At 36.2% G+C, this 13,731-nt stretch overlaps 2 protein-coding genes across 2 annotated transcripts in view; both read right to left on the reverse strand.

Moving 5' to 3' along the window:
* The window catches only part of LOC116402692, a 90,751-nt gene that overhangs the window by 46,664 nt on the left and 30,356 nt on the right, over positions 1-13,731 (reverse strand). The window contains exons 3-7 of the mRNA XM_031882465.1: positions 13,631-13,691; positions 13,057-13,149; positions 12,177-12,338; positions 12,004-12,087; positions 10,956-11,122 (exon numbers count right to left, since the gene is read on the reverse strand). Coding sequence (XP_031738325.1) covers positions 10,956-11,122; positions 12,004-12,087; positions 12,177-12,338; positions 13,057-13,149; positions 13,631-13,642 — 518 coding nt within the window. The 5' untranslated portion in view covers positions 13,643-13,691. The remainder of the gene's footprint in view (positions 1-10,955; positions 11,123-12,003; positions 12,088-12,176; positions 12,339-13,056; positions 13,150-13,630; positions 13,692-13,731) is intronic.
* LOC116402444 (electron transfer flavoprotein subunit alpha, mitochondrial-like) overlaps positions 1-13,731 on the reverse strand; it is a gene marked incomplete at its 5' end in the record, with an annotated part of 28,729 nt that overhangs the window by 2,821 nt on the left and 12,177 nt on the right. The window lies entirely within an intron of this gene.

The raw sequence follows: 13,731 nt of genomic DNA on the forward strand, positions 1-13,731 counted from the left end.
ATCCACTGTTACCCTAGGTAATACAAAGTGTCTTCTTACATCATCTACCAAATGGGTCATAGACTCTGGTGCCAAAGCTCACATGACAGGTAATTCTCACCTATTTTCTAGATCGTTGTCCCCTGCCCCTTTTCCATCGGTTACATTGGTCGATGGCTCCACATCTTCTGCTCTTGGCTCTGGCACTATTCACCTTACCCCATCCTTTTCTCTCTCTTCTGTGTTACATTTGCGTAACTTATCCTTTAATTTAATTTCTACTAGTCAACTTACTCATGACCTAAATTGTGTTGTCATGTTCTTTTCTGGTTATTGCTTGTTTTAGGATCGTGTGACGAAAAAGATTATTGGTAGAGGATATGAGTCAGGAGGTCTTTATCTCTTTGATCATCAAGTATCGCAAGCTGTGGCGTGTCCTGTCGTTCCCTCTCCTTTTGAAGTCCATTGTCGTTTAGATCATCCATCTTTGTTTGTGTTGAAGAAACTTTATCCAGAATTTAGGTCTTTGTCCTCTTTAAATTGTGATTTGTGTCAATTTGCGAAATTTCATCGTCTTAGTTCGAGTCCTCGAGTCGATAAACGAGGAATTGCTGCATTTGAGTTAGTTCATACTGATATTTGGGGTCCATGTCCAGTTGTATCTCAAACAGGCTTTTGTTATTTTGTTACTTTTGTTGACGATCATTCTCGTCTAACTTGGTTATATTTAATGAAAAATCGTTCTGAGTTATTATCTCATTTTTGTGCCTTTCATACTGAAATAAACAACCAGTTTATTGTCTCTATCAAAACTTTGCGTACTGATAATGCAGGTGAATATTTTTCTCATTCTCTTGGCTCTTACTTGTGTGAAAATGGCATTATTTATCAGTCTTCCTGTGCTGACACTCCATCTCAAAATGGTGTTGCAGAGCGAAAAAAAAGGCATTTACTTGAAACTGCCCGTGCTTTATCGTTTCAAATGTATGTTTCAAAAACCTTTTGTGTGGATGCTGTCTCTACAGCTTGTTTTTTGATTAATCAGGAAGCTTCACAGAGCAAGGTAAAGCTTAAGAATTCAGAGTTAGTTAAGATCAAAACCATAATCATACAACAATCAACAACAAACAAATCTCATATCTCATCAAATTTTTCAAAAAGATAAATAAAAGAAAACAAGTAAGAATCAGACAAGCAAACATACAATGTCTATTTTTCCATTTGAATTTTTCCTACATCTGTTAAGTTCCAAATATGTTTTTGAGTCATTGGAAATTACTTTTTATATTACAAAATCACTTTTAAAAGTAGACACAAACAAAGGTTAATATGGCTAATGGAACAATAACCTACAAATTTTTAGGTACTCTACCCTACAAATTAAATTCACAATTCTTGCAACAATGCTTTTGACTTCATTTATATCAAGATATTGATGTCACACAAGTGATACTAATAACAAGAAACAAAACCAAGAATCAATAGTTTCATCATTTTTTCTTTTCTCTTGGGCATTGCCGATCTCATTCTAAAGTGATTTTCCTTAGCCAAAACAACAATGAAATCAAATCACAGTTACTATGAAAATGTTAGTGTAAAGTACGAAGCATTCTTCTTCATTTTTGGGTTGATCCATTCTCCATTGTACTCAATGGAAAATTAAATTAAAATTATGGAACTGTTTCTTCATCCATTTCCAATAAACCCAGTTAAAGAAATCACTCAGAACAACAAAAAAATGATAATAAATATATAGCAACTTTGAACAAGAAAACATGTTTTTGAATTGAATCTTTCCCTTAGCCAATATCAAAGTTTTAATACAGTGGAAGAACACTTTTAACAAAACATTTATTAATAAAAATTAACTTTGTTAACTAGTTTCTAAAAACACTCTCAAATATGCCTTCCATAACCTGGTTTAAGTTTTGAAGAAAAATGACTAATGGGCTGGGATACTCATGCCATGGAGTGGCAAAAAAGAGGCTGAACTTTGTATTTGAAGTATCATGTTGGTGAAGACATGTAAAAGGTCTTATGAACATTTCAATTTAACTCTTTTGTCTCTTGAGTACTATAGCTTTAGACTAATGATTATTTTCCAGTTTGTCTCTACACAAAAGACCAGTTTGTCCATTTCTACTTTAATTGTCAGCCTTCCAAGCTTGTCAAATACATCAGTTTTTAAGATTTATGTGCACCCCATGTCATTAATCCCTTCCCAAGCTGATTTTCCTTCGTAAATATATATTACATTAACACTTAAACACACATATTTCAAAGATTGATTCCAAAACGAAAATGAGAAATGAATGAAACTCAAATCAAAATTAGAGAAATAGAGAGTGGAGGTGAAAATAACCAGAAAATTTACAATAATGCTATGGAGGAAAAGAAGACAAGTGACTGAAGGAAATGAGGACTCAGGGAAAAGACTCCTATTGGAAGAAGGAACTAAGTTACCATTTTGAAATTCAAGAAAGAAACTGGTGGATCTTGAAATGGGTGTATGTATCTCTATTAGCAACCCAAACTACTGTTTGAACAGAGATTTTATTATACCAAATGCTTATGTAATACTTGGATGAAGAAGATGAAGATTTCATGAGTAGAAAAAAAAAAAGAGAAATATGAAGGAAACATAAATGATGTGGGGGGACACTGAAGAAACAGATCCAAAAACATGCAGTACTATGAACTGCAAGAACAAGCAATCTCTTAAGCTAGAAAAAGAAGAAACATGAAAAACCAAGGATGTAATTATCTATACCTCATCTGTATGACGTAAATCGTCGGGGAAGAAGGAAGATGAGGACAAACCCTTCAAGTCCAAAACTTTAGACAGCATGATGGAACTGAAAAAGAACAAATCCCAAAATAAAGAAAGAAAACTCAAAGAAGCTCCATAAAAAAGGACGCCAAAAATTGCAACCCCACTCCTTCAGAAGGCAATTCAAAAACTTCCCTGGAGCCTATAAAAATCTACAGGTCGAGCAAAACATTTCATGAGTAGAGAAAAAATAAAAGAAATCAAATTACAAAACGAAGAATCATTTGTTAAACTAACTTAAACACCACAATTCATATTTTTTTAGGGTTACCCATTGTGCACACACCAAATCATTCTTAAGAGATTTAAGTTTAACAGTAAAGACCAGAGATGGATCAAACTGTTACACCATTGTTAAAAAGAAGAAAAGAAGGCCCATAGAAAGGAAGCTATTAAGGAAGATATTTCATTGTTGGCAAAGAGCATTGAAAGGCTGGGTGTGCAGGCTGGACAGCAACAGCAGCAACAACGAACTTTCATGAAATATACTTAAGGAATGATTAAGGAAAGACAACATGGGAAGAAGTTCCAGAAGGTTCGTCCAACAAGAAAGAAACTATGATTGATGTCAGTGATTCATTTGTGATGGGAGGAAAATCGGAAGAAAAATACACCAAGTTGGAAGGAGAAGAATCTGCAGGGGATCGAAGCAAATTCAAGAAAATTGACATGCCAGTTTTCGCGGGTATTGCCCGGATTCTTGGTTATTTAGAGTAGAACGTTATTTTCAGATACACAAACTTACTGAGCCAGAAGAAGATGACGGTGATAATCATTAGGTTTGATGGTGCAGCCTTGGATTGGTATAGATCTCATGAAGACCGTGAACCGTTTGTTAATTGGGAAGATTTAAAGAGAAGACTTATTATTCGATTTCGATCAGACCGTGAGGGATCAATATTGGGCAGATTTTTAACGATAAAACAAGACACTACAGTGGATGAATACAGAATTTTTTTTGATAAATTGGTGGCACCTTTGCCTTTTCTGCATAAGACAGTTATAGAAGAGACATTTATGAATGGTTTGAAACCTTGGATTAAGACAAAATTGGAATGTTGGGAACGACTGTTGTTGGCTTGCTCAAATGATGAAATTGGCCTAGAAAATTGAGAACCGAGAGGTGATAAGGGTGAATCTGACTTAAAATGTGCAGGGGATGATAAAACCCAAGTTTCTACTTCTTTAAATACTCAATTTCATGTAGTTTCCAATGACAATAAGTCAGAAGGTACTGTTCCAGTAAGGGCTATCACACTTCGAGGGGCTGCAGAAATTAATTGACGGGAAGGACCACCAAGACGACTTTTTTGTGATGTTGAGTTTCAAGCCAGATGTGAGAAAGGGATCTGCTTTTGTTGTGAGGAAAAATTTTGTGCAGGCCATAGATGTAAGGTGAAGGATCAGAAGGAACTCAGAGTGTTAGTTGTTCAAGCAAATGGGGAGGAATTGGAAGTAGTGGAAGAGGATGATCGTATAGAGGAACTTGAGGTAAAAGCTATTGAACTTGGTATAGAATAAAAAGAACCAGTGATAGAATTGTCATTAACTTCATGGAACACCGGATTAAATGCGATATCAAGTGCTGCTTAATTATCACACCACAATTTTGCTGGTGTGGTGATTTCAAATTCCAACTCAACAATAGTCAAAAAGTTGATATATCCAAATCAATTTGATATATCCAATTCACACAAAAAACTGTGCAATTGCTCTATATTTTTTTATTATGCACTTGAATGTGACACCACATTTTGTTTCTTACTTTTCCAAGACATCAAATTGCCACCAAACAAAAACAAAATATCCTGAAGTTGATCTTTCGTCTTCTTTAGATTTTACCAATTAACATCTGAGAAATATTCAATATTAGTATGACTATAATCCTTATATAATAAAACCATGCCCGAGAGCAGCCTTCAGATAACACTGAATCATTCCAAAGCAGCTGAATGATCAACTTTAGGGCATGACATATACTGGCTCATAATACTTACTAAATAGGCTATGTCGAGTTGAGTCACTGGAAGGTAATTAAGTTTTTCCTCTAACCTCCTATATCTTTCAAGATCTTTCAACAATTCTCCATCTTTTGTGAGCTATAAGTTAGGCATCGTTGGGGTACTACATGGCTTAGCCCCTACCTTCCATGTTTCAGTCAACAAGTCCATATTTTCTCGTGTGATAATAGTATTGCTTTCTTGCCTGTTTTTACCTCAAATTCCTAGGAGGTATTTCAACATGCCCAAATCTTTTATTTGGAATTGGCAATAGAGAAAAGTCTTCAAGGACTGGATATCTACAGAATCATCACCAACAACCACAGTTGCATCAACATATACTACTATTAGGATCACCCCACTCTCGGATCTTTTAAAAAAGTTCGAATGATCTAACGGGCTCTTTTGCATTCCAAAACTTTCGATCACCTTAATAAATTTGCCAAACCAAGCCCGTGGACTACGTTTTAGTCCATCTAAAGATTTACAAAGGCGACACGCCTTTCCATTCTTCCCCTGAGCAACAAACCCTAGTGGTTGCTCCATATACACCCCTTCTTGAGGATCACCATGAAGAAATGTTAGAAATTAATAAGCTAGATACATTATGGATAACACATTAATAGATACATTTCTAGTTTCAAGATACATATGCATTTCTAGATACATGTAATTATTCAAGTACATGAATGGTATGTATTCATGTACTTCATTTATTTTGTGTCTTTTAGGAAGTGTCTCTTGAATACTATATATAGAGATCATTTCCTTCATTTGTATACAAGAAAAAAGAATCAAATCAATAGAAGCAAATTGAGTTTCAAGAGAACAACATTCTTCTCTTGTGTGTTATTGAGTTTTCTAAGAGAACAAATTTCTTCTCTTAAAAGTTTGTGAGATTTAGAGTAAATTTAGAGTGGGCTCGTCAACGCCTCCAACAAGAAATGTGTAAGGACCCTAGATAGAAAAATAGTGGATTATTAGGAAAGATGGAAGAAGACTCGACCGCAGTTGAGAGAGGACTTGGGAGCAAGCACTTAAAATGGGCTGCTAATTGCAAACTTGAGGTGGATGAGAGGGAGAAACTCCATGGACATGGGAGCATATGCAGAAATGGATTGTGGATTGCAAGGCAGAAAGAATACAGAGGAGTGCTCAAACAATACATCAAAAGCTTTCTGAAGGGCTGCAAAGAGATAAAGAAAGAGCGGAGAAGAAACTAGAAGAAATTAAAGTTGAAGAAAAACAGAAATGGAACAATGACTTAAAGATGAAGGAATCGAAGAACGACCATGAAAAAGATGAAGGAGGAGGAAGCCAAATCTAACTGTGTATTCCCATGGCCGACAACTAAGGGTGAGGTGGTCGGAGACAAACACTTGGTGGAAATGGAAACACCGAACAGAGAAGGCGGAAGCATGGGAAAGGAGGCAAACACTATGGATGAGAAGGAAGGCAAAGAAACGATTGAGGAAGCGATCATTGATACTTGGTGGTAGTGAAGAAAACAAAAAGAAGAATCAAACAGTACATGTGTGGAACAAGTCGACCTGGATACGATCTGTGAAAATAGAAGAAACGACTCATTGGAGTGGCAGTATTGAGAGGCTGATCATATATATAGGCCAAGATTTTGTTGAGGTACGTTACTTTCCTTGCCTTTCTTTTGTGGCGTGCGAGTTATATCAAAGTAGGGAAGGGATGAGGAAGCTAGGCAATGAAGAAGATGAACAAAGGAATTTCGAAGGACATCGAAGTAAGATAGAATGGGTAACGACAAGGAAGAAAATGGCAATGGAATTAGTACAGGATCACAGAAGAGGCTGGCGAATGGAAACATATTGGGTCGTGACAGAAAATCGAGGCGGGATGAATAGAAACCGCGGCGGAGGAAAGATTCTGAGTCGGTCACCAGTGGCCAGAAAAAGAAGAAGATGGATTGTCGAAAAGTCCAGTTACAGGAAGAGGAGATGGAGACAGGGTGCGTTGGAGCTAGTCGACCTAAGCCACAAAGGGAGTTTGTCGGAACGCGAATAGCAACGAAGCTGCAAGTGAGATCGGAAATTGTCGGGAAGAATGCTTTGATATTTGCAGAGGAGTGAGCAGCTACGGACAAAAAAAATTCAGAAAGGAGGGGAAGATTTCTTGAAGAAAAACGATTCTTCAACCCACGTGAAGCGTCAGACGTTAGGGCGAAAAATTAGAGACAGTAGTAGTTATGATTTGTTTAATGGGCTGAAATTAAATGAAAAGGCCCAGATTTTCTCAAATGAGCTTGGCCTAGTGGAGAAATTGGGGATCAAATTCCTAATAAATGTCCAGGAAAACAAAGTGGAGGCTAGGAGAAGGATTGGCACATGCAAACCTCAATGGTTAAAGTATATCACGTGGGATGGCAAATAGGGAAAGAATTTAATCAAAAGTGGGCCAAAATGTTGCTTTTTGGGCTGATTGCAAAAGTAAGGGATGAGGCCCATTATACCTCAAAAAAAAATAAATTGATGGCTTTATCTAAGGAAGTGGAAATCCTATTGGAATATGGATGGTGGGCCAAACATGAGATGATAAACAAAGAAATACAGCCTTCATAAAGAAAGAAAGGAAATTAATGGGCTTGAATTTGCTAAATTCATTGAGACCCATTTGTTAGTGTGGCTGAAAGTAACTTGAAACTGGATCGAAATTGCCTGAAGCTCATTGGTAATTTTAAGAAAGATGGTGTATGGGCCGTGAAATTGATTTGGGGATGGGGTTATAAAGTTAATTGTGGGCTTAGCCCATTAGAGAGGAAGAGCTTCAAATTAAAATGCAAGTGGCATGGAATTAGGCTCAGGAAATGGCAGTTGGTTAATTGGGATCACTTTCCGTGTGAGAAGAATGAAGATTGGGGAAGTTCTTGGAGTCTAAAGGGTTGGATGCATGCAAATGTAATTATTACAACGCAATAGAATTTCAAGGTAAAGCTGAATAAAATTTCTTCCAAGAAGGCAGGGGTATGGTAGAGAGTTCAAGGTTTGTAGGTCGTAAGCACACCTTGAGGACAATGTGTCTTCGAAGGGCGGAGTAATGTAAGGACCCTAGATAGAAAAATAGTGGATTATTAGGAGAAAATGAAAATGGTTGTTAGTAAGGTCATATTAGTAAATAGATGGGTTAGGTCTTTTTGTTATAAATAGTAGGAGAGGGGTTGGGGAGAGGTGTGAAGAATTTTGAGAAAGTTTTCCTTGTAAGGGAACCTTGGGAGAGTCTAACCCTCTCGAAAGGCTAGGGTTACTTGTTACTTGTTATTAAGATCTAATATATATTTCATGTGTAGATGTTTTTTAAGTATTCTTGAGTTCATCTTTTCTTCTTGAGGTAATCCTTGTTAGGTGGGATCCTAACAAATTGGTATCAGAGCCGTAACATCTTGAGAATGACACGGGCTTGGATGCAAAAACAAATGGAGGAGAGGAATTGGAGAAGAATAAGGACATTAGGGAACTTAAAGATGTAACTTTGGAGTTGTCCAAAAGCATCGAAAGACTGGCAGAGGAATTACGAGAAACCAAAGTTAGTTGCCAACGGGAAGAATCTGCTACATCGTAGGGATCAGTGTTGAAAATGAACGGAAAGATGGAAGATGACTCGACCGCAGTTGAGAGAGGAACTTGGGAGCAAGCACTTAAATGGGCTGCTAATTGCAAACTTGAGGTGGATGAGAGGGGAGAAACTCCATGGACATGGGAGCATATGCAGAAATGGATTGTGGATTGCAAGGCAGAAAGAATACAGAGGAGTGCTAAAACAATACATCAAAAGCTTTCTGAAGGGCTGCAAAGAGATAAAGAAAGAGCGGAGAAGAAACTAGAAGAAATTAAAGTTTAAGTATTCTTGAGTTCATCTTTTCTTCTTGAGGTAATCCTTATTAGGTGGGATCCTAACAAAATGCACTTTTAATATCAAGCTGATGTAAAAAAGTTGGAAACAAATATTGAACCTCTCCTCTCCTCTCACCCACCCTCTTCTCTCTTCATTCCGGCCACACCTTCTCACGGTGACGTCGACGGCAACGCCAAACCCAGGGAGTTACAACTCCATCTTTTTCAGAAATGGAAGTCAAAAGTTGAAAAATGGTAGACACTTTCTACTGTATCTAGTTCGAAAAGGGGAGGTTCAATATTGAAGATGTAGACTTCCAAAAAATCCTCACTTTATCCAAGATCCAATTAGAGTGGTTCATTGATTCAATAGATGTTCTTGTAAAAGAACCAAACTGGAAGTTTTTCAACAAATATGCGAGTGATGAAACCGAAACAACAAAGCTATCCAAATTCTGAACCCCATCTGATTGGTTTCTGAGGTGTGTTGCTCGAAACTTCTCTGGAATACAATCCTTCATCCATCTACTCATGAGAAACCAGACAAGGTTGGGTCTCCTTCCTCAACATGATCAGGTCCTTTTTATTGACTCATAATTACACCTCCTTTTCAAAAATATCAAGCTGATGTAAAGGCCAGTGACTGATTGAAGTTAGTGAAATAAACAACCTCACAAATGTCATTTTTACTACTCGAGAAAAAGTATCAGCATAGTTAACGCCATGTTTGTGCGTAGCCTTTCACTACAAGGTGTACTTTTAATTGAGCGACAAAACCATCAGGATTAACTTTAATTGTAACCACCCATTTGCAACTGATATACTTTTTTCGTGCAGGGAGAGAAACTAAATCCCAAGTACAATTATCATCTAAAGTAATCATCTCCTCCACCATTGCAACACACCAACCAAGATGAGAATAGGCTTAATGATACAAACTCTAATGATGCAATGAAAGAACATGCAGAAGACAACTAATGGTTATATGAAACAGAAGAGGAAATAAGATGAGCACACTTAAGTTTACCTTTACGAAGAGCAATAGGAAGATCATCACTCATTTCTGGATCCAATGACGAAGAAGCCTTAGGGGTAGGGCATGGAATTGAAGAAGGTTGTCGTCGATCATAGACTTCAGTGATGGGTTGACAAATAGAAGTAAACACACGTGAAGATGAACCACAAAGAGGATTAGAAGGAGAGATAACATTGTAGATAAAGAAATCATCCTTTGACTCTTGATACTCCCTCGACTCATATTCGAAGAGAAAGAAGGTGAGGAATAAAAGGAGGAATGTTCAAAGAACACGAGAATAACCAAAAAGATATATTTTAAGGTCTTTGGATCCAACTTTGTATGTTGAGGCCGAACGTCTTGGACAAATCAAGTATAACCAATTATTTTGGGTGGAATGAGAAACAAATGTTGTTTGGGGCATAAGATACAAAAAGGTATCTCACCCTTAAAAATGGAAGAGGGCATGCAATTTGTTAAGAAACGGGCTATGGAAACATCAGCCCAAAAAGAAATTGGAAAATTCATTTGAAACATTAGGACTAGTGGTTTAAAAAGGATGACGATTCTTTCATTTTGCAAACCCACTGACTTCATGAAATTAATAAATAGAAGTGTGAAAGTAACATAGACATGAATATATAAGCTAGAGCAAAGGCATGACTACTATACCTGACTACCATTACATAGCGCTAAAAGAAATTGTAATTTTCTTTTTCATTCAATATGTAATTTGACGTAATAGTAATAGTAATTCCTCTTTCAAACAACCACTTTTTTTTTTCAACAAAGAGGACAAGGCTTATGATCCCTAAATCGTTAGCAATTAAGATGCAGCAAATAAGGTAGCTAAGATGCAGAAAATAAGAAAACACCCCAAATCACTACAGTGCATAAGAAATCTATCACATAAGCACAAAGATAAATACTGAGAGTATTAGTTGAAACTTAGCAAACACAAACAGGGCAAACTATTATTTAACGTGCTAGTTTAAATATATATCTAAACTAAACTACACAAGTATTTCAAACTGGCAAAACTAAAATTAGGTTTATAGAAACAACGTGTCCTCATCCTTTCTCCTAAGGAATGCTATTCATTATGATTTTATCTTTTGAGTTTTAAAAATATGCTATTTATTATTCATATCTTTTCTCGTGCTATCTAGAAGCTAACCAAACAACATAGAGAAAGTACATTTGTATCACTAATCAATATTTGAAATGATGACGCAGATTAAATAATACAGAATTCAGAAAGTAGAACTTGCCTGCTAGCTGACTTCAGCTGCTCCCTGAGTTCCTTGAACTTGAGGTTTCTCATGTTCTCAACAGTGAAAACAAAAACTGAGTTGTAATTTTCCACACCCTGCCTGATCGATTCCACCATTGATTTCTTGTGGTCCCTTCCTTTTCTTCTTTGTTTTTGATAAAGTAACTGCATTTATCCCACGAACAATTAGATAGAAGACTTAAAACACTAATCTGCATAGGACTAAGTTCATATTTTTCCTCTTTAAAACACTAATCTGCATAGGACTAAGTTCACATTTTCCCTCTTTCTTTTTAAGTTAAAAACCACATGAGTTTGACAATGATTACTACCACCACAAGTCATTTAACTTCTTCAACTGCCTCATACTTTTCACAAGAAACTGCGTCATACAAATTAACCCATAATAAAGCTATCCAAATTCCGAACCCCATCTGATTGGTTTCTGAAATCAGTAACTCTCATGGAAGGAAAAACTTGGACAGACTGATGCAGAAATTGAGAATGAAAGTTAGAAAAAGATTAATTGCTATAGAAAAAAATGATTCTTGTACTAGAATCGTTGTTCCCTGCCATTCTCGAAACAGCCTGAATAGTCATGTTAAGAACACCGAGCCCTGCACTAAAGTTGAAAGAGGGGAAAAAACAGCATGTTGAAACAAATGAAGGTTAAACCAAAAGGATTGAACTATAGTTTCCAAAGTTTTCATCTCTTATATTCACGTAATAGTAATAGTAATAGTAATTCCTCTTTCAAACAACCACTTTTGTTTCAACAAAGAGGACAAGGCTTATGATCCCTAAATCGTTAGCAGTATTGCTATTTGGAGAAAATGTTAAAGTTAAACAGCTGACAATACCTTCCAGCCCCTACCACTACTATCTTTTGGTTAACAAAATCACTCAATGGCCGCCCTTGAGCTCTCACAGTTCCCAATAGTCCAACGAGAGCAACACCAGCAGTTCCCTTTATGAAATGAAATAAACGAAAACGAATGTCCTTTTAAGTAATTATCAACTGCATTAATACATCATCAACTACTCACTTGTATGTCATCGTTGAACATGCAGAACCTCTTACGATAACGTTGTAATGTTTCAAAAGGCCATTTCATTTGAAAATCCTCAAACTGGCATCATTCAAAATCAAATTACGAGATTACGATACTGATTACTGGCAGTGAACACAGTTAAAAATTTGATATCTTAACCAATAAACCTGAACAATAGCTTTAGGCCAACATGTATGCACGGCTTCCATAAAATCATCAACAATTGATAGATACTCTTCTCCCTCCAATCTAGGTATTCCTATTCCCTGAACTCCAAGGTCACCGAGGCCAAGAATACGACTTCCATCTGTCAAGACAATCATGTCAACCTGTAGTTGGAAGAAGAAAATACAATGAACTTCAAATATGGTGTTGCTGGAAATTAAAAGAGATTTTCATTTTTATTTTGCTCAAAATCAATGCTCTTGAGCTTTTAATGTCCCGAGGAATGTGAAAGTTTCCCAATATATCGTGTATGGAAGTTTAAACTTTTCAAAGAAAACAAGGGTGATCAACATACAAAAGCCTCCTGTGGATAGAAAATTAATCAAACAAAAATTCGATTGTTCTGTAGCAGTTTGACTTTGTTGTTAAGGAAATTAAGAGTGATAAGAAGGCGAGGGAGTGACTTTGAGTGGTGGCCATTCGACAGCCAAGCAACTACACTCAAAGTTGAAGGTCGAATAGGCAGCAGGAAGAAACGAAGAAGAAGAAGAAGAAAAGTTTTCGATCTATCAAACATGATCATCATACAATAGACGAAAGTCATTTAAATTATCCAAATATCTTTTGAAGTAATTTTAACATTTTCAAAATAACTCTTAATCATGCTCTAAATATGGAATGAATTGTCTATCCAACTACAAATACAAAAGTTTTTCTAAATCACTCTAACTAATTATACAAATTCCACAACACATAGATCACATGCTTCCCAAGAACCCATAAAATTGTTCAATGCGGCATTTCATCAAACAGTTGGTGGATGGAGACAACAAAAACAAGTGTTTAACAAAATTATCTTAGAAACAAACACATTAATATTACCTGAAGATGGAACTCCAATTGAACAGCCTTGAAAAAGTGATGGAGAAACAAACAGAACATAAAGATTGTGGGACTCCTCAACTCCAATAAATCCTGCAATGGAAAAATGGGTTAGAAGGTGGAAAAGCATAGTAGAGGATTATGATAATGAAAATGGGTAGTAATGTTTTTCAGTAGCTATCTTTTTCTTCTTTTTTTTTTCATGTTGTTGATGGTTGTTCTTGATTGTCTTTTTTTTTTTTTTTTTTTCCTTTTTTGCATTTGGGAAAAAACAGTTTGTTGACTAAGAGGTGATGATGCTGGTGAGGGAATTTATTAAAGTAATGAATACTTTTTGGAGGACTTAAACAAGTAAAAGGACGAAATGAAGCAAGCTCAAGCAACAAATTTTCTGTTAAGTAAGCATAAATATTAACTAGAGGCTTAAATAAAATATTTCACCACCACACACCACACACAACAACAAAAGAACCCAGATATATCGTCATTGACAACAGAAACAGAGCAATATAAGCAAAATACATTACAAGGAAAATATGGAGATAAAAGACATGAAGGTTTCCCTTTCACTTACAAAGAGGATCATTAAGTAACTTCTCGTTGTTAGAACCAATATCTAGCATTACTCGAAGAATCTGTCAATTAAACAAGAGTAAACTTAATGAAAAAGTGTGG

The sequence above is a fragment of the Cucumis sativus genome, chromosome 3 (genome assembly GCF_000004075.3).
Source record: "Cucumis sativus cultivar 9930 chromosome 3, Cucumber_9930_V3, whole genome shotgun sequence".
Taxonomy (NCBI): Eukaryota; Viridiplantae; Streptophyta; class Magnoliopsida; order Cucurbitales; family Cucurbitaceae; genus Cucumis; species Cucumis sativus.